A 20,135-nucleotide genomic window follows, 5' to 3' on the forward strand; every position below is an offset into this window, starting at 1 on the left:
TGTCCACTGAGGACGGGGTAGCTTCTGAATCCTTCTCGACGGAGCCCTGCAGCCAAGCAAGTCCAAGAGTTTTAACCCAGCTGCCATCCCTGCATCACACCGTTGTCTGGGTATTGACAGAGACACTGGGACTAAAAATCTTCCCCTCCCTGCGGTGACTAGAAGCGGAATGTCAATCCAACAGGAAGACAAGCAATTTTAGACACGAGCCTGTCGTTGAGAAACAGACTTTATTTTCTCTTTGCGGTCGCCAGCACCAAGTATTTTGGTTGGTGAAATAATGAAATAAAACATCAACGATGAGAAAGGAAGAAGACTAAGAAGAAGAAGAAAAGATAAAGTACCTTGGTATGTTAGGACTTCGAAGATTAGGAACTCGAAGTGCTGGCCCCGTTTTGGCCTTTCCCTTAAGGAGAAGGGAAATAAGACTGTGCGAGGTTTTGCATTGATGCTGTTCTGTAACTCCTTAGACCCCGCCCAGCTAAACCCCTGGAGAAGGCAGGACGCAGGAGGAGGCAGAATCTGGAACAGCCTTGCATTCCTGCACTCACGCCAGAGGCCTCAATGGCACCAGGACCAACCAACCTTCTAAGCCAGCTCCGCGAGCCCTGGTTGGAAAGGAAGATGGGGCAACAGTGTGCCCAAAACGGGCCCAGTCTGACCTGCCAACCAGAAGGTACCCAGGTTTGGAGGGAGACCAGGAGCCATGTCAAAAGTGGTCCTGGACCAAGTCGTCTGCCAGACTGCTAGGTCAGGATGGCTAGGGAAGGTTTAGGAAGATAAAGAGAAGGTCAAGAGTGAAGAGCTGAGAGAACAGTGGAAAGAAAAAAATTTAAAAAACATTGAAGGAGCCCAGCCGGTGTGGCTCAGTGGTTGAGCACCGACCCCTGCACCAAGAGGCCGCCAGTTCGATTCCCGGTCAGGGCACATGCCCAGGTTGTGGGCCTGATCCCCAGTGGGGGACATGCAGGAGGCGGCCAGTCGATGTTCTCTCTCATCCACGTTTCTATCTCTTTCTGCCTCTCCCCTCTTCTCTCTCTAAAATCAATAAAAAAGAATAAATAAATAAGTAAATAAATAAATAAAGTAAAAAACATTGAAGGATAAATAGAAAAGAATGGCCGGTGAATGGGTGGAGAGAACGTACAGAGAGGCTGAACGACTCAGTAATAATTCCTCACGGCCAGACCAGGATCCTATTCCAAAAGCAACCAAACTGTGTTAGAAAACCATTAATGCCTACTTCTCCCTTGCATTTTTTTTTTCAACCTATTAACATAAAAGACTGTTTTGGCCGTGCCAAACATTTGTCATTTTACCTCTTACCTATCAACACTTTGGACTTCAAATACGGTCACAGAATAATCCAGCCCAGATCACAAGCATGTTTTCATCATGTGTCTGCTTTTGATATTCCTGCAGCTCGATGAGGTCTCCTCACAGCCTCGGCCTTCTCCCTGCTCCCCACACAATGCTACCCCAATGTTCCTTCTCGAAAAACAACTCGTCTTCACAGACCAAGATTCCGGTTCTTAGTTGAAATCGCTTCCCTACTTCAGCGGTTGCAGAAGGAAACGATGCTGTCAGCTTCGTGGGCGCATTTTTGTACCTTGTGATGAAGACACTTTATTTGGACATTTCCTTTCCTTATTTGGGTCCAGTCCCCTCTATGCAGGGAAATTCATAGGCGCATAATTAAAAAAAAAAAACACAGAAAGAATCCTACTGTGTTCAGCCCAATCTTCCGTCTAACTACGTCGGCGAGAGGGGAGAGCTGCTGTCTGCCGGGAAGACAGACGTAGATGTTTGCCTTCTACTCGTCAGCTCTCCTACACGTTGCAGACCCCGGCGCACTCAGACCTGCTCACAAATAAAAACGGAATGAATTTTTAATGGCCTGAAATGAATGTGGCGTGGTGACTGTTTTCCCCTCTGGCACAATAGATCAAGAACGTGCGCACGTGAAACTCTCCCATTCAGAGCCGGCCTGCCGACTGGGGGGCACCCAGGGCGGCGCGCGGCGGCGCTTTACACAGACCGCGGGCAAAGGCCACCGCACTCTAGAATTACTCCAGCCCTCACAGATCACAAAGCTCCCCTCTGGCTTTGAACATTCAAGTCAGATCTCCCAGCACATGAATTAACTGTGAAAAAAAATATCAAGTGAAGGCAAACCTCCCACGGTCACCTGAGAAAGCAAGCGCCCCCGGACTGTGAGCACTGTGTAAAGAATGACAATAATAGAAATTCTGTGATGATCTGTGATATAACGGACACTCCGCTAAGCACTGCGGCCGGATCCCCGCAAGTCCTCACAACAGCCCTGCAACGCAGCCATCGGTAACCCCCTTTTACACGGGGGCACACTGAGGCTCAGAGAGGTCAAGTGCCCTGACCCAACCTTTGTTTTTATTCCACTTTCTTTCTCTTTTCCTCTCTTTTGCATTGTCTCTCTCTCTCGCTTTTTCATTATTATTGTGAACATCAACGCTGCAACCAAAACAGAAATTCACTTTAAAGGCGTGTCAGCCTGGTGACAGGAAAGCCATCGACCCCAGCTCATTTAGCAGTGAGTCACATGACACAGAGAAGGAGAAAGTTAGAAGACTGGAGAGGAAGCCTTAAGATGCCTACTACGTGCAGAGGAAGCATGGCCAGAGGTCGAGGCAAGGATCACAGATACTGCTATCCATCTTTCTAGTTCTGCCACTGACTCAGTGTCTAGCCTTACAAGTCTCTTGGCGACACTCAATAACTTCAAAGAGCACATACTAAGACATGCATTATTTATATCCTCCTCTGCCATCCCAACAGGCTTAACAAGAAAAATAGGTTGCACATTGGCTACCGTGTCATTGGTGACTTTTGAAGCCACGACCTTTGCAGATCCATAAATAATACTTTTTCCTACCAGGAAAGGGCTCTCCTTGCATCTGTTTGTGTTTTCCCTCATGCCATTGATAATTCCATCCAACAGGCTGCTGAGCCTGTCAATGAATCATTTACACTGAACTCTACACACATCTGCCTTCAGCTGCTGGATTTGAACAAGAGGGTAGAGAGGTCTTTGGGTCTGGAAATCAGCCCAAGCAAGATACTCTCAGATGTAACTTGGGGAGGCAGGGGGAATAGAAGGGGTTGATGGAAGACACATATTTGTTAGACATCTGAATAAAAGGCTACCTCAATGAACTCAAAATATCAGCTGAGCCCTGGCCAGTTTGGTTCAGTGGTTAGAGCATCGGCCTGTGGTCCAGAGAGACCCGGGTTCGGTTCCCGCTAAGGGCACATACCTCAGTTGCGGTTTGTCCCCAGCCCTGGTTGGGGTTGTGCGGGAGGCAGCCACTCAGTGTGTCCCTTTCACGTCGATGTTTCTCTTTCTCTCTCTCTTTTCCTCTCTCTCCCTCCCACTCTATCTGAACAAAAATGGGAAAATGTCCTCTGGTGAGAATAAAAACCAAATATGTGTGCGTGTGTGTGTATGTGTATATATATATACACATACACACACACACACACACACACACATATATATACACACACACACGTATATATATATGTATATATACACACACGTGTGTGTGTGTGTGTGTATATCTATCAGCTAAGCGGCACTAAGGAGACTTAGAACCTGCACCTTTTCTGCCTCTAATGCACGAAGTGTATGCCCTGAGATAGCAACTGGTAGAGCAGAGGAAAGAGAACCCATACAAATATGGAGTTCATTGTCTGAGAGTCCTGAAAAGAACCCCTAGAGGTGGAAATGTAATGGAGGCACATTAACTGGCCCTGAGATAAGAAATATTTATATGGCCACAATGATGTCAATATTTATTGTTTCTCATCTTTTACAATCAATCCATAGAAAATGCAGAAGAGTCTGGCCGGTGTGGCTCAGTGGTTGAGCATCGACCCATGCACCAAGAGGTCGCTGGTTCGATTCCCGGTCAGGACACATGCCCAGCTTGTGGGCCTGATCCCCAGTGGGGGGCATGCAGGAGGCGGCCAGTAGACGTTCTCTCTCTCTCCTTCTCACCTCTCTCTCCAAAATCAATAAAGAAAAAATATTAAAAAAAGAAAGAAAGAAAGAAAGAAAATGCAGAAGAGGTTGGTTATAAAATGATGGTTATAAAATGGAATGCAAATGCTCCTAACTATGGCAGTAGAGGTGTCAGTAGCACGAGTCAGGGGCTGGGAGGAAGAGCTGAAAGACCTAGTAAGGGCACCGAGAGCTTCATCGAACAAGGTGCAGAGGCTGGGACACTGTCCACAACTGGAAACAAAAATACACGCACACATATTACTAAAAATTTACAAAACTCACAATACAAATATACAAAATTTAAAGTTACAAACATGATGAGAGAAAGGAGAAAGAACTACTGAAGTTGGCATCAGTGAGCTAAATCTGTGTCCATAATAGCGAAAGTCATTTGCAAGTCCCTGAAATTGATACATAGATAAAAAAATGCCAGGCTAAGCATTCTATTAAGACATAAGAGGCAGCCACCAGAAGCATCAAAATCAGCAATTGTTCAAAGTGGTTGCTGTTGTCCATCCCTGTAGGCCAGCATCCAAAGAGCCCTGGGCACAGAATCTATTCTTGGTCAATATTTGTCAAGTGAACAGACGGAGTGGACAAAAGCAGAGGGTGAGAAGGTAGAGTCAGAGACTCCTGTTTGCTGTTATTAGTCCTTCAGAACCATTTGATTGTTTCCCTAGTGGTTGCAAATATTACCTTTACCTTTTTGTGCATGGAGGGGTGGGGAGTGGTTTTCATTTTGAGGGTTTTTTTTTGGGGGGGGGGGCATTATTTTCATTCCTCTGTGAAGAATCTGGTTCCCAGGTTCTGCAAGGGCAGCCTTCTGTGCACGGTGAGAATTCCCTGCGTGAAAATGCAGGCAGCAGCCATGGGTCTGGAAGTGGCTGCAGCGAGGGGCTGGCCTGGGCTGAGATCCCCCAGCCACCTGCAAGGAGAAGGGGGCCTCAGAATGGAGGCCTGGAGTCTAGGTTCCTGCAGAGATCAGGATGGCTTATCACACACCACAAGGAGACAGCGGTAACCTTTTGGTGACTAAGACACAGTTTTAGGCAAAGGCATGAAAATTGCCTTCCATTTTGCATTACTACAAATATACTGTAAAAAGAAAAGGAAAGAGAAGATAGTAAAGAAAAGAAAAATCAATAGTGTGGGGAAGGAGGCGGAGCCTATGACCTTGTCCATTTGATGTTTAGTTAAAACCTATGGGTTCTGTTTTCAAATTCTGCTTCTGCCAGGGACTCAGCAGTAGAGTGTTGGGTGAGTGGCTTACCCCCGTCATGGTCTTTTTCCTCACTTGTTAAATGGGGACAGTGACCGCCACTTTATAGTGTCCCTAGAGGAATAAATTAGACAATGCCTGTAAACATTTGGCATGTGATAGGGTCTTAAAACTTCTCTTTTCCCCTCTCTCCTTGAATGAACACTAGAAGAATGATAGCTTCCTACCACAGAATAAGTTTCCTAAAAGGATGGAATAAATGTTTCATGCTAACATTTAGTAAGCTCAGATTCAGAACAACTTCAAAGCACATGAAAAGCATTTGTTAAAACCAAAACGTATTTTGATGTAAATTTTTTTTAAAAATCACAAAATACAAAGCTCAGTCAGTAATGGGCTGAATTAAAAAAACAAACAAACAAAAACTGCACCACATATACTATACCTGATGAGAAGGAGGGACTAATTGAATCAGCACTGTGGTACCTGCCACGTGGAATGTTTACATTGGGGCTGGAACCTCAGCCTCCTTTCTGTAAAAAGGAGATGGCATCACAGGTCACAGAGGCACTAGGAGTGAGGAATCATAGAGGTCAAGTGCCTGATACCAGGCGTGGCACAGGGCTGGCCCTCAGGTCATGCTCACTGCTATCAGGGGCTGTGCAATATCACCTCTTCCTTGAGCTCAAGTTACATATCACAGGAGTAATTTTCTCTTCCAGGCAGGAAGAATTTCACCAGGATAACAAGGAGATCACAATCACGGTCTGCCCTCGCTTACAATGCTCAACCCAGGCAGCAGTCAGTGGGGGTGACAAAATTGCCTCCTGGATCTTTTGTCCAAAATGATCAGAGAGTACATTAAATCATTAGCAGAAACTTTGCTGCCTGCTGATTTTACAGTGCCGGCAATGAAATTCATTGCAGAAGCAAAATAGAGCCAATAATCTAATTACAGTGCTCTGCCTATGTAGTCAGAGCTAATGCTATTATTTGACATCGCAAGGCTGTGTTTTTCCCCAGAGTCTCCGTGGAGACAAGGTTCACCCTAATTGGTTCCAAAGCACAACCTCCCCACCACACTCTTTCCTCAGGACCAGTAATGTTAATTTCCACGCGACTGTAAATAGTATTTGCAAACAATACAAACATGGTAATAAGAGGCTAGGTGGGTAATTAATGTGGTTACAAAGTAGCTTATTTGCATTTTTATTTAAAAACGGCCTTCTTTAAAAAGCAGCTCAGATTTCTCCTTGCAAAAGGAGCCTTGGTTAAAGAGTACAGCAGTAATTACTCTCTTTAGGGGTTCTTTTATACGTCCTTCAGGGAATTAGAATGAAAAGATAAGCAGAATTATAAAGGAAATCATGTAAAATATGAAATGCACTATAAACACTTAGTAGTGTATTTACCATAAGCTAGCCCTACCTTTTTCATTAATGAAATATTTTAACCCGCTTACAATACATTTTAAATTAATGCAGGTATGGCTGAAAGGTACAATCATCTAGTTAAACTTCTTTGAAGGTGTGGTATCATAAGATCATCTATGCCCTCACCATTAACACCACAGGACCATCTTCTGCTGAAAGGTGCCCTCAGGAGACAAAGGGTTAAGTGCGGTGACCCTCTGAAACAGAGCTCAGATCTGTGTTCTTCTCTGACCAAAGGAAACAGAAGATAGAGCAGCAATTCCATCCTGTTCTTAGCTTACGCTTACGTCTTGCATTCTTGGGCTCAAGAAACAGGAAGTGAGGAAACAAATTCAAAAGCTGATATGGAGTAGAATTCGGCCTTTCTGATTTCTTGCCCAACTGCTGCATGTGGAAATTGGCAGAAGGTGGCCAGTGTCAGAAGGGACCCTTCAGCAGTTCAGGGACCTGAACTCGGTTGGAGGCTATTTAATCATCACCTACTAGCCAGTGGGAGGTGAGCCAGGAGTGGGGTCACAGAGATGAAAAGCTGCATCTCCATCCCTCAAGGAATGCATGGTCTTGGTGACAGTCTAATCTAATCAAGGATCAGGCTCCAGACAGTTCGCAGGGACTGGGAAAAGTCTCACGCGAGACATAATGGTCAAGGAAAAGAGACTACGGGTCTGAAGGTCTAAGGAGTGGAAGGGCGGAGCCCTACAGGAGGGCCCACGGGAGCCAAGGCACTGGGGTGTGGAACAGCTGTCTGGGGGACCACGTGGGGGATCTTAGCAGCCGGCAGAACAGAGCTGTAAGCGCAACGTTAGCCAGGTAACAACTCCGTGCATTTATTTCCTTTAACGACTCTTTCTGGAGGCCCTACTACGTGCAATTGTGTTCTGCACCCAAACTCATATTCTACTGGGGGAAGGTGGTCGAGAAGCAATAAATATGATCCATGAGAAAATTCAATAAAATGTCAGCATGTTATAAGACAGTGCTGAGAATGAAAAAAAAAAAAAAGAGGCGTTTAAAAGGACCCAGAGTGAGGGTGAAAGCAGAGGAGTCACAGTCGAAGGGGTGGGGGACGTGTGTGCTGTGAGCGCCTGGCCCGTCGACAAACATGCCGCTGCTACTCGGCCCCTGCTGATTATTGCCATGTGTCCCAATATTTAAAAACGAAGCTAAGAATTTGGATTCTTGAGTGAAATCTTATTTTTTCAACTTAAAAAAGCAAAAGTGTCACCCACTAAGCCGCTACAATAAACCTGTCTTGCTGAAGATCAATGGACCAAACAAAGCCCCCTGACTTGCGAGGGGCATTATACTGTTTTTTTAAAATAAATTAAGTCTTTCAAAGGTGCATCTTTATGCTCATTCACCCAGCCCTCCAAAAATTAAAACAAACAAACAAAAAACAAATACATATATACACATATATATTTAGCTGAGACTGCTTCTCTTCATTTAAGCATCAGTTCATGCAAATTCCACATTGCTGGTGTTTGTCAGTCTCAGCCCCTCCTCTAAACATCCAACACGCATCTTCAGCGGCCGTGGGATGGTACTGCAGCTATATAAGACCTGATTGAAAGAAGACCAGCTCTGCTTGGTATCGTCTTGAAAATCTCCACCCAGCAAAATTTACTTACACTTTAGATAGAATTCAGAGGCTATGTAATGATGTTTAAAATATGATTTCAAAATACTTGAGAAAAGCAGAAAAGCAATGAAGTGGAAGAGAAAGATAATAAGTTTATGACATTCAAGTAAATATATCCAGAAAACTGGGTCATTTATACCAGAACTGTAGTCTTTTCTGTTAAAATATGCAAACGACAGTATGAAAAATGGTTTGTGATTTTAAAGAAATATAGCGCCACAAATGTCAGCGTGAGGAACTCAATAACACTTAATGAAACTTTGGATTTCAAATTAATTGCTGATTGACTAAGGCATCTAGGGGGCAAACAGCCCCGATTGGGGAAGCCTGGGATACAGGCCATCAATCTGAGGCCTCTTTCAAGGACTCGGAGCTGCTATTTCCCACTTGGGCCATCCACGCTAGGCTCATGACGTCACTGGTCACTGGTCACTGCAAAGACCGCGCGTGTGGTTCTCAGAAAAGAGACTGGTCAATATTTTCCTCACCCTTTCAGATGAACTTTTCCTTTTGGCTTGTATATTTGTGGTTTTAAGCACTTCTAGGACCTTAAAAATCAATTAAACAAACTTGTGGAGTGGTGTATCACTGAAAGAGAAATGGTACCTCTATGAAAACAGTCACCTTTGGTAGACTGCACTGTTTGGTCACAATGAGTGTGCCGTCCTTGCCTTAGCCATGTCTTCCTGCAGGTGGAATACACTTCCCTGGCCCACGGACGTGAGTCTTGGCCAGGAGACTTGATGCAGACGTGAGGTACTTCAATGTCTGAATAGAAGTCCCTGACCTTTTGCCCTCTATCATGATAACAGCATGGCCCTAGTGACTTCTCCTGCGGCCCGGGTCCTGGAGTGAGAAGCCATGAGAAGCAGCCCAGGACAGCCCAGGACAGCCCAGGACAGCCCAGGGAAGACCAGTTAAGACAGCAGAACCAGAGCCAACCACCAGCCCTCGTGTGCCATGAGCAAAAATGTACACATCTGTTTTTGTAAGCCTTGGAGAGCTTGGGGTTGCTTGTTACTGCAGCAAAAACTAATACATGCTCCCTGGCAGTTAACGAGGAAGATTTCTACCACAAAACTCAGGTCATAGCTGTGTTTTTCACGAAAGTTATATAATTCAAAGCATTCAACTATAACAACACTAGACCTGTAATAAATGAATTCTCACCTACTAGATAAAAGGTTTTTGGAATAGCTGCTGTCACAACATGGACAAGGAAGAGAATATATCCACCACGAACATTCCTTAGTGCTCACTGTGTGTCGGGCAGAGTTCTGGGACATGGGCCTCTTTCTGTTCACCTTTCATGTATGAAGAAACTGAAACAGGGGTTAATTAACTTGCCCCCAAAAACAGATGGACAGCCTTGTCACTGTTATTCTCCATATAATGTCCAGGTTATTCCTTATCAAATCTTAGTAATATGTGTCATACATTCAATATAACCAAAACATATTAATTAAAAGTATTCCAGCCCAGCCCAGCCAGTGTGGCTCAGTAGCTGAGCATGGACCCATGCACTGTGAGGTCGCTGGTTCGATTCCCAGTCAGGGCACATGCCCAAGTTGTGGGCCAAATCCCCAGTGGGGGGCATGCAGGAGGCGGCTGATCGATGTTCTCTCTCACCGATCTTTCTATCTCTCTTTCTCTCTCTCCCTTCCTCTCTCTAAAATTAATAAAGAAAAAAAATTAAAGTATTCCAAGTACAAGCAGTCTATCACTGCTCAGGAAAGTCACTCTGATGATCAAGTGTCCCGTAGAATCCGAGAAGCGCTCTAATAATCGGTCCCATTCACTGTTCCACATGGCTGCGCCCTCCATTCATCCTTGCACTACTCCGAAGCGCTGTTCTCAAATCCCACCTCCATTAACAATCCCTTCTGAGGATCAAGAACCTGTCTGGCTATAAATCCCACCCCAAACCTTCCCCATGTGGGAAATCTACATTAATTTGACCACACTGTGGCTATAAAACAGCAACCGTGCACAGGAAAAAGAAAGACTCAAACTAATAGATAAAATGGAATTAACATACTCGTGTGGGATGTTATATATAGTATGGACAAAACAGGTTTTCAAATGAACACCTCTAAATTGCTGGCACCATTTTGATATGTTTTGGAGCATTCTGTTGAAAACTCAAATAAACGTATTAGAAACTCATGCTGTTATCAATCGGCAGAGTGTGTTTTTCTACCTTCTCTACCTGTGGTCAAGGAAAGATCACCAGTCTAGTTGATTAACTCAACAACCATGGTCCAAGGGGCAGGATGGGCTGGGTTGCAGCTTCAGTGCCATTTGCCAGGCTGTGTGCCCAGCCGCTGAGGAGCTGCGGGCCACAAGAGGAGGGGCCCCTTACCCTAATCTCGCAAAGGTGCCAGGTGGCTGGTCGCCCTGGTGTGTGGTGGGCGACGAGCCAGTGATCTGACAGCCCCGTTTGCCTCATCTAGCCTCTTCACAGAGGGCGGGAAGGGAGCATGCAAAATGCATTTCACTCCACAGTTTTCTCTTTAAAAGGGAGTGAAAAGTGAAACATATACCCTTCACACAGGTTTCCATCTTTAGTATTTGGACATTGAAGACCAAAGTCTCCAGACTCAAGTAAAGGCCCTTGAGAAAAGCATGCACTGACCGGGTTACTGATGGCTGGGCTCCAGATAAATACCAACAAGTGGTGTTTGGGGGGGACAACATAAAGGGAACTAAAGAATGCTAGACCTGTGACACGGGAGGCACTTTGTCCTGAATGTCCCATTCGTTAGCTGTCACTTCACAACCCTATGCCACGTCGTCTCAGAGATTAGTGACCCAACTCAGGTTGGACAACCATTTAGAAACAGAGATGGGATTCAACCCAAGTGGTTCTGACTCCAGGAACCAAAATGTATTCCCCCTGTGTTACCAGTGTGACTATAGACAGCCCTTGAAGATATGCAGGATGCTAGCCAAATCTCTTTAATGGGGCCCGACTCTGCCTCCTAGCATGTCTGTAGCACAGAAATGACTGGAATGCATGAGCTGCAGCCACCAGGAGGTGAGGGGGAACACTGAGAGTAAGAGCACCCACTAAACATGGCTAAAGAGTCACCAGGCGTATCAGATATTACCTAACACACAAAGCGGGCTATCAGCTCCATAAATGACAAGGGCAGCGGTGACATTGGCCAAGGGAACTCTTTTGCTCTCGCTCATTTCGGCTCACCTTCACGTTTCTTACTCTGTCTCCTGGTAGCCAGAACCACGGCAGTTTCTACGAACATCCTTCTAGCTCCCAGTCCTGCAGACAAGTGAGCATCTTCTCCATTGACCGGTAGAGCTTAAGCCAAGAGCCCATCTTGGACCGGTCACCTTGTCTAGGGTGTGACGGACCATAACTGGCCCAAACTAGTTCATGCAAGTGATTAATGACACCTTCACTTCCACAGCCCCCAGAATGGAGGTGTTGGTAAAGGGATGGGAAGAGGTGCAGGAAAGACAGCCACACAATGGGGAAGATATGGGTGGGAAGGGAGCTGCTGAGAAAAGACAAGAGGGGTTTGGCTGCTATTACAACATCGGCCACTGGCTGTCCATTCTCTCCTTGGCCCCTTCTTTTTCTCAAAGAATATACTTAAAGGCTATTGTCCCAATTGTTTGTGCCCCACGTATGACTCTGCCTGTAACCCTCTTCACTTGGCCCTGAAGATGAACAAATGAGCCACAGCCTTTCACATCCCCCACAAACCTGCACTGACTAAGGAGAGGGTGGAGATGGGGTAACCTGTGGGTTATGTCATCAGAATAGCAAAGGTGGGATGACTACCAACAAGCAACGGTGAAGAGCAAACCCTTGGGGGCTAGGCTACCACACGCAAGGGTTCCTGGGAGGCCACCACAGCACAGGTGAACCAGAGCCCGGAAGATCTTGCCCCTTAACTTGTCAGTTTGCCTCTGAAATCTACCTATCCCCGGTCCTACGAACCCAAGCTTGCTCCTGTTTCTGGCTTGGCTCAGCCCCCAACCCGCTTCTTACAACTCTGTCCCGCAGATGAACTGCCCCCTCTCAGCCACGGCTTCAGCCAAATACCAGCTTAAAGGAATGTCAGGAACTCTGGCACTGACCTCGCCTCTGCTTGCCTCTCCAAAGTCTTCCTACCCGCTCGCCCTCCTCTCCTCTGCCAAACCCTCCTCCCCACTCCTCTGCAAAGTTTTAGCAGGATCTAATCTAATCTTTATGGTCAGCCAAGCGTGTAATCAAAACAGAAGATGTGTCATACTTCCTCACACATAGGTTCCATTGTGTCCAGTGGTCCACAAGGAAAACCATGTATCAAAAGGCACATCCTCCCCAATACCCATTAGGGATCTTAATATCCATAGATCTATTGACACCTTTATATCAGCCAATGACTTTTCAGTCTGGACCATATCATCATGGCCCAGAGTTTAGTGCCTGCTCTAAAAAATAACTTGCTGTTATTTTTTTCTTCTTCTAATATTAGACCCTTATAACTTCCAAATTATAGTCCTACTATTCTGGGGTTTTTCAGTTATGACCCTGTTCCTCCAATCTGTAACCTTAAAACTCTGGTTTTCCCAACTGAGGCAAGTGAACTATTCTGTGTTCAGATGGAAGCTCTTCTCATCGACGTGATGGTTCTAGTTGGGTGGATGTAATATTCATTGATAACCACTAAATTTCTTGAAAAAAACAGCTGGTTGGAAAAACCATAGGAAGTACCTTTTAATCAACCAAATAAGAAACTAAATACTCCCAAGTTCTTATAACCCTGGTGAGGAATTACAATGAATGAAGAGATGTTATATTAATTAAATTCTTGGAATGCATCCATAACGCTTAATGCAAATGGAAGCCTTTGGAGGCCTGAAATGCCTGGGAAACACCCATCACGTCATTAAATCCCTAAAAACCACCCACATCCACCGAGGAATCTGTTTAAATCCAAGCATCTGTATCATACGCAAATAAAGACTTAAAAAAAAAGACATAAAAAGGGAAATGAAAATTTATCTAGCTTCTATACATCGTTTTACTTGTTTTCTGAGTTGGTTCGACATGATTTATTACAGTTATTTAGAGTTTCTTTCCATCTCCAAACAGAAAGCTAATTGAGACTGAAGAATTCAAGTTCACTCACTCATTCATTCATTCATCCAGTCGCTCATTCAACAAATAGGACAAAGGAACTGAAATGTACTCGTTCGTATATGCCGGGTCCAATGCTTAGAGGCTTTATCTGTTTTCATAAAATTACAGAACAGTCATATGGACAAAAATCAAGCTCACTGAATGTCATCCGTGTGCCTCACACTACAATGCAACAAATCATATGAGCATCATTACTGGTCTCTTCAGTTTACACACATGGAAACTGAGGCTCAAAGAAATTAGGTTTCTCGTCCATCATCACATGGGACTCTAATGGGAACTACTGTTGGCTTGTTTTAAGATTTCCAAAGTCACAACAGATCCTGGGGTGAAAAAACAAGCCTTGCAAATACGATTCCATAATTTCAGGGGGGAAAAGGCCAAATATACCCCTGGGTTCATAAAACGTACAACACGCTATACTGATGTATGGCCTGTAGAGCTGATGACATGATCCTCCTGTTTGCTTCAGGAAAAGTTAAGCCGAGGAGCACGGTGCCTGTGTTTGGGCAGCACGCTTCAAAGGGGTGCGGGGAAGCAGACGAATCGCAGTGTGCAGGTCCCTGGGCGGGGGAGCCCGGAGAAAATGCACACAGGCGCTTCTCCGTGGCCTCCTGCCATGTGCAGAGGATGATGGACCGCTCACCACCTTGACAACGAGAAATGGACATAAATCCTGGGACACAAAAACCCGTAACAAGAAACATGACTTTAAATAGCCACAGAAACAACAGCCAAGTTAACCTTGTTTAAAAAAGCTTTCCAACACACACACACACACACACACACAAATAGTAAGTATTTCCAAACACAACTTCTGAGGTTCTTCCTTGGAAGAAAAAAAAAAAATCTAGAAATCTAGGAGTTAGAACTAGTGAACACTTCACAGACCACCTGGCTTATCTGCATCACACAAAACGCCTAGTGACGGGGACAGCATTCCCTTCTTTACAACAGGCTGGGAAGAGTAGTCTCCTGATGTGATCTAAGCCCTTCTTACTCTGCTTAAGTCAAGGTATAGGAAGGGCAATAGGCTGGCTCCCGAGACTTGGATAAACACACTGTGCCATTTTCTTCTCTCTGGTGGGTCAAAGCACCAACTTCTATCGTGCCATGCCTCGCCTTCTAGGGGAGCATTTCGGTGACCCTCCAAACACTATGAGTTTCCTGAGCGCAGGCTTTTCTTCTTGGTGTCTACCCAGCGCATTGTGTGACGCCTGGCATAACTCAGCCAAGGGCAGAACGGACGGGCAAACGAAAGCCTGGCTGTCGAATTGCCTAGTTTTACCCTCAGGAATAGCCTCCCTGGGAAGTAACACAAAGAACAAAAAATCTGGATTCACTGGCATTTCAATAATAATGATTACCAAACCCCCCCCCCCCCACCTCTTTTTTAAGCCCTCCAAAGCACTAGCTATTTTAACCCTATAGGGTCTTACTTCATGTTATATTAAAAATTAGATCTGAAACAAAAACTAAAGTAAAGGTTCTTATTGGGGGTTAGGGGTGGCGGGTAATGAAAGAACAGCTCTATAACCAGGCTGTGGTGGTGATTACACAAATCTATCTATGTGGTAACATTTCTTAGAATGACACGCACACACACACATACACAAATGAGTACATGTCAAAACTGGTGAAATAGGAATAAAATCTGTAGTTTAGTTAATAGCATTGTGGCGATGTCAGCTTCCTAGATTTGATCACTGTGCTGTGTTCACGAAGATGTTGTTATTGGGGGAGGCTGGGGGAAGCTTACCCGCGAACCCTGTACTATTCTTTGCAACTTCTATGAGAGACCAAAATTATTATAAAATTAAAAGATTTTACAAAGACTCATGTAAAGTAAAATCTCCTAACAAGTCAAAGGATATAAACTGTCAGGTTAAACTGTGAGTTCTAGCAACTGGGGATTTGTGAGAAAGATGCCGAATTATACTTTTTCCTCCCCGGTGGCTTCCCTTTGGATCAGGGCTGTTCAAAACACCACGCATGCCACGTGTCTAACGTAATTTTTCTGGTAGCTGTGTCAAAAAAAGGGTAAAAAGAGACTGGTCAAGTTACTTTTAAAATATTTTATTTAACACAGTATATCTAAGCTATCATGTCAGCATGGAATCAATATAAGAATATTAATAAAATATTTTACATATTTGTATGCTTAGTCCTCACCATCCGATAGGTATTGCATTTCACGTTTACAGATCAGGTCGATCTGGACTAGTCACCTTTCAAGCATTCAATTGCCACCTGTGGCTGGTGGCCACCCTACTGGACAGCTCAGTTCTAGATACCACCTTTATGTTGCTGTTAGAAGTCACTTGGAGCTGTTATCATAATTACATTTCTACTCCCTTTGGATGAATGCTTACCTCCAGCATTCTGTGCCTACCTCATGGTGACAGTGTATATCACTTGAGGATAATATATTTAAAAAGAGTGCGGTCTACTAACGAGCTTCCAGATGTAAAGTTATTTTAAAAAAAGGTAAAATTCACAGCTCAACTTGAAAACGCTTGTGGCTTTGAAGATGTTTCTGCGCTGTGATGTGTTCCTGGGGACTGCTGTGACTCCTGTCTACCCAGAGCATCATGAAGTGAAGGCAGAGTCTCACCAGCTTTAAAGAGGGTGGGCATGGCGGGCAGAAAGATCTGTGAGGCCTTTCCTGTCCCCTTCGGATCCAAAGTTGCATTAAAAATAAAATATAAGCCCTGCCCGGTTTGGCTCAGCGGTTAGAGCATCGGCCTGTGGACCAAAGAGTCGCAGGTTCGATTCCAGCCAAGGGCACGTATCTCAGGTTGCAGTTCGTCCCCACCCCTGGTTGGATCATGCAAGAGGCAACCAGTCGATGTGTCCCTCTCACATTGATGTTTCTCTCTCCCTCTCTCTCCTCCCCTCCCACTCTATCTGAAGATAAATAGAAAAATATCCTTGGGTAAGGATTTAAAAAAGAACAATAATAATAAAAGTAAATAAATAAATAGTCCGGCTGGTGTGGCTCAGTGGTTGAGTGGTGACCCATGCACCAAGAGGTCGCCGGTTCAATTCCCCGTCAAGACACATGCCCAGGTTGTGGGCCCAATCCCCAGTGGGGGACATGCAGGAGGTGGCCAATTGATATTCTCTCTCATCGATGTTTCCATCTCTCTCCCTCTCCCTTCCTCTCTCTCTAAAATCAATAAAGGAAAAATAAAATAAAATAAATAATAACAAATAAATAAAATATCAGTTAAATAACTACAAAAAGGCTTGGAGTAGCGGTGGCAGGAAGTCTTTGGTGCCATCTTCGGAGACTTCAGCTCGCCACCTCCTTCCATGCACATGGCGGTCTGCAGCCTGGCGCCCTTGGAGGGGCACGCGGCCAGGAGACTGCTCTGGCCAACGGAGTCTGAGCACACGTGGCAGCGTCAGTTCTGAGCACACGCTTGCAGAGCCGTGCGGGGACCAGCGTGCCTTCTCCTCCTCCGCCATGGTACCCCGCCATGCCAGCTGCTGCCAGTCTGGGTGGCTGAGCGAGGTCCCCACCTAACAGAGCCCTCCAAGCGACTCATGACGGAAACATAGTTGGAGCAAGAAATAAACCTTTGTGGTTTCAGGCCCCAGAGATCCGGAGGTTGTTATTACGGCACAGCTCAGCTGCCCTAACCCATAATTCAGTTGTTGATTTCATACGTGTGACATCAGCTATTCCATCCCGGGTATCTCCCTGAATATTAGGGCTTATCGCATCTGCTATATAACCTAGGCTTGGTTTTACAGTGGTTTCATTACCAACTATAAAAACTGTAACAGTGGAACTGTATAAACAAACCGAACAGTATTTTTACTGTAAAACATGAATGTAATATAAATATTTGTCTTTGCCTTCTCTCAGTATCTGTAATGAGAGCAGAAAATTCATGCCATATGTTTATAGTATGAAGGGGGAAGAAAATAGATCTCAAGGATTCATCTATGTGGGTGCCAGCTAAGCTGTTTAATATTTTTAATTCACCCACTTTCTTTCTCGTCTAAATTCTCCACAGATCATAAGACCCTGATCACTGTCAGTCACCGCATCCGCGACTATTTCTGCAGGAGGGGGCTTGCTGCGGAGACGAACAGGGTGCCGTGAGGTCGGTGTCTGCGACGAGATGAGAAACCGCGCAGGGAGTGGCTACATTAGACCATGGCCTCTCCCAGCCCTGCTCGACAAGTTTGAATGTGAAACCTCTTCTCTGCAGACTTCAAAAGACCTGTCCTACCTCTAGCTGGAAGTGCTTCTGAACATTTGGGATCCTGACAGCTCCTACTCCTTGTTCTTATTGCTCACAGGGAGCAGCACTGAGCACGGTAAGTGGCGTCTGCCTCCTGTAGGACCCTGTGACAGGGCCGGAGGAAGTGTTACTGCCGCCGCCAAGTCCTGTGCCAGGCGCAGACTCCGGCTTCGCGTGCGGGGAGCGACGGGGGATGTTTTCATTTCGGGGCGGCGATGGGGTCCTTGATGTGAAGTTGCTGAAGCCTGCCCAGAGTGTGTGCGCAGCCTTTTAGGATGCGAGCCGAGAGGCCCGGAGAACGATTCAATTTTCTCCAAATTGGCTCACGGACCAGAGGTTTCTGGAGACTGTCGCTATCCTACAAAATCCAGCGCTGCAGCAAGGAACCTTTGTTTGAGCATGAAGCAAATCTACCCAGCTGAGGCTCTGTCTGGCACTGAGGCGGCAGCCCCTCGTGGGCAGAAGACTTGTTAGTGGGAAAAGGGGACGGTCGGGTGCCTTGGTGGGTGAGAACCCAAGACGCGCAAGGCACAGAACGGTAACAGCAGACGCCTTCGGCGCAGTGAGCAGTGTTCCTGAGCATGGACACGAGCCGGGCACTGTTATGGCAAATCCTGACAAGCCCCGTATGAGAAGGGATACGACACCCCCATGCTCCATGTTTAGATGGAGAGCGGCACACGCAAGAGCACGTGGCTGAGCCCACACGCCGCTATGAGATGACAGAGCCAGGCTTCCAACCTCTGTCGGGCTGCTTCCAAAATCCATGCTCACAGCCACTAACTAGAAGGTCGAAGTCCAAGAAAAACCTTCCTACCTCTAACCAACTGGTCCCACACCGTGCACAGCAAGGAGAGACAGGCAGGGCATCTGCCCGAGTGTCGCTGAGCTCAGGCCACAGTGCGGTCTGCTCACCTCCTCCCCGCCCACAGGAAACACATACACACCCTGCCAGAGTGTCGCTGTGATCGTGACTGCTGCTATCACTGTTAATGTACATGCCTGCAGCCACCCCCAGACTCCTCGAGGGCAAGGACAATGTCCACACATGCTCATTTACTGGGATACCTGGCACCGAATAAATACCAATAAACGTGTGTTGATTAAGCAAGGAGACCACGGGCAAACCATCAATGTACAGTGTGGGCAGCGCTGTGATGGAGGCGTATTTAAAATCCGAAACGTGGACTGTAAGTTCCTTGGGGGTGGGACCCTTGGCTTTCTCAGACACTGCCACGTCCCTGGAACCTGCCTGGGAGAAAAGGGAAAGACACCCGTGGACAGAAGTCTGCAGGACACAGAGCATTGGTTAGATGGACAAGTTTGGCTGAGGTCCTTCCAAGCAGAAGAAATCTGAGCAAAGACATGGAGAGATGGAAGGGTTTGGGAACATCAGTGAGATTGATATGAGGTTGGAACGAGGAAGAGAACGGTCAGAGATGAGCCCGGACAGGTAGGCGGGGGCAGGACCACACTGGGACCCCACGTAACTGTTGTGGTCGTTGCCAGCATTTGTGTAGCGCACAGTAGGTGCCTGGGCGCCGTTCTGACTTCGCTTTATGTGCAAGGCTTCAGTGAATCTTCGCAGCAGCCTTAAGATTCAGGTACTAGTGTCACCCCCAGTTTACAGACGAGGGAAACGAGGCAACAAGAAGTGATGGTCATCAGGATCATACGTGGCAGAAACAGGACTTAGACTCAGGCAGACCGAATCCCAAGCCTGTTGTTCATACCCTCAGAACACATGTCACAGCTCTATCATGGGGACTGATGAAGTAGGCAAGTCTCGGCATCCCTTCCCAAGGTGCTGGAGCTGAATAGGGGCTCACGGACACGAAGTGAACCCTTGCCAGCAGCCAGCATGCTGACCCAGTGGGCTATTTACTCTTCTTTATTTTTTAAAATCCTCACCCAAGGATATTTTTGCATTTATTTTCAGACAGAGTGGGGGAAGGAGAGAGAAAGAGAGAGAGAGAAACATCCATGTGAGAGAGGCACATTGATTGGCTGCCTCCCGCACAACCCTGACCAGGGCCAGAGACCGAACTGCAACCGAGGTACGTGCCCTTGACCGGAATCGAACCCGCGACTCCCTGGTCCGTGGGCTGACGTTCTCACCGCTGAGCCAAACCGGACAGGGCTATTTCCTCTTCTTAAATAAAGTCTTCATAGACCCCCCAGTTGTCCACTTATACATTCAAAAGACATGTTATTTTTTTTAAAGAATCCATATTTAATTATACAGTGTCAGTGAAATTTCACTAGGGGAATGATAATCTAACATAAATGAATGCTTCCAATACAAAAAAGCAATAATTTAAAATAAATTACTGTGTTAGTCAGAAAAAATTTTTACTTTTTTCATAGGGAAAAAAAATTGCTCTCTAGTAT

General features: G+C 45.9%; 1 protein-coding gene across 9 annotated transcripts in view; it reads right to left on the reverse strand.

Moving 5' to 3' along the window:
- Positions 1–20,135, reverse strand: part of WWOX (WW domain containing oxidoreductase) — a 954,172-nt gene that overhangs the window by 867,219 nt on the left and 66,818 nt on the right. The window contains exon 6 of one of the 9 annotated variants that reach the window (XM_036276003.1): positions 1,326–1,860. The exons of 7 other annotated variants lie outside the window; for them this stretch is intronic. In XM_036276003.1, the coding sequence (XP_036131896.1) occupies positions 1,855–1,860 (6 nt within the window). In that variant the 3' untranslated portion in view covers positions 1,326–1,854. Of the gene's footprint in view, positions 1–1,325; positions 1,861–13,689; positions 14,138–20,135 lie in introns of those variants that run through there. One more of the 9 variants, XM_036276001.1, reaches the window with a different exon arrangement.

The sequence above is a fragment of the Molossus molossus genome, unplaced genomic scaffold (assembly GCF_014108415.1).
Source record: "Molossus molossus isolate mMolMol1 unplaced genomic scaffold, mMolMol1.p scaffold_m16_p_21, whole genome shotgun sequence".
Classification (NCBI taxonomy): domain Eukaryota; kingdom Metazoa; phylum Chordata; class Mammalia; order Chiroptera; family Molossidae; genus Molossus; species Molossus molossus.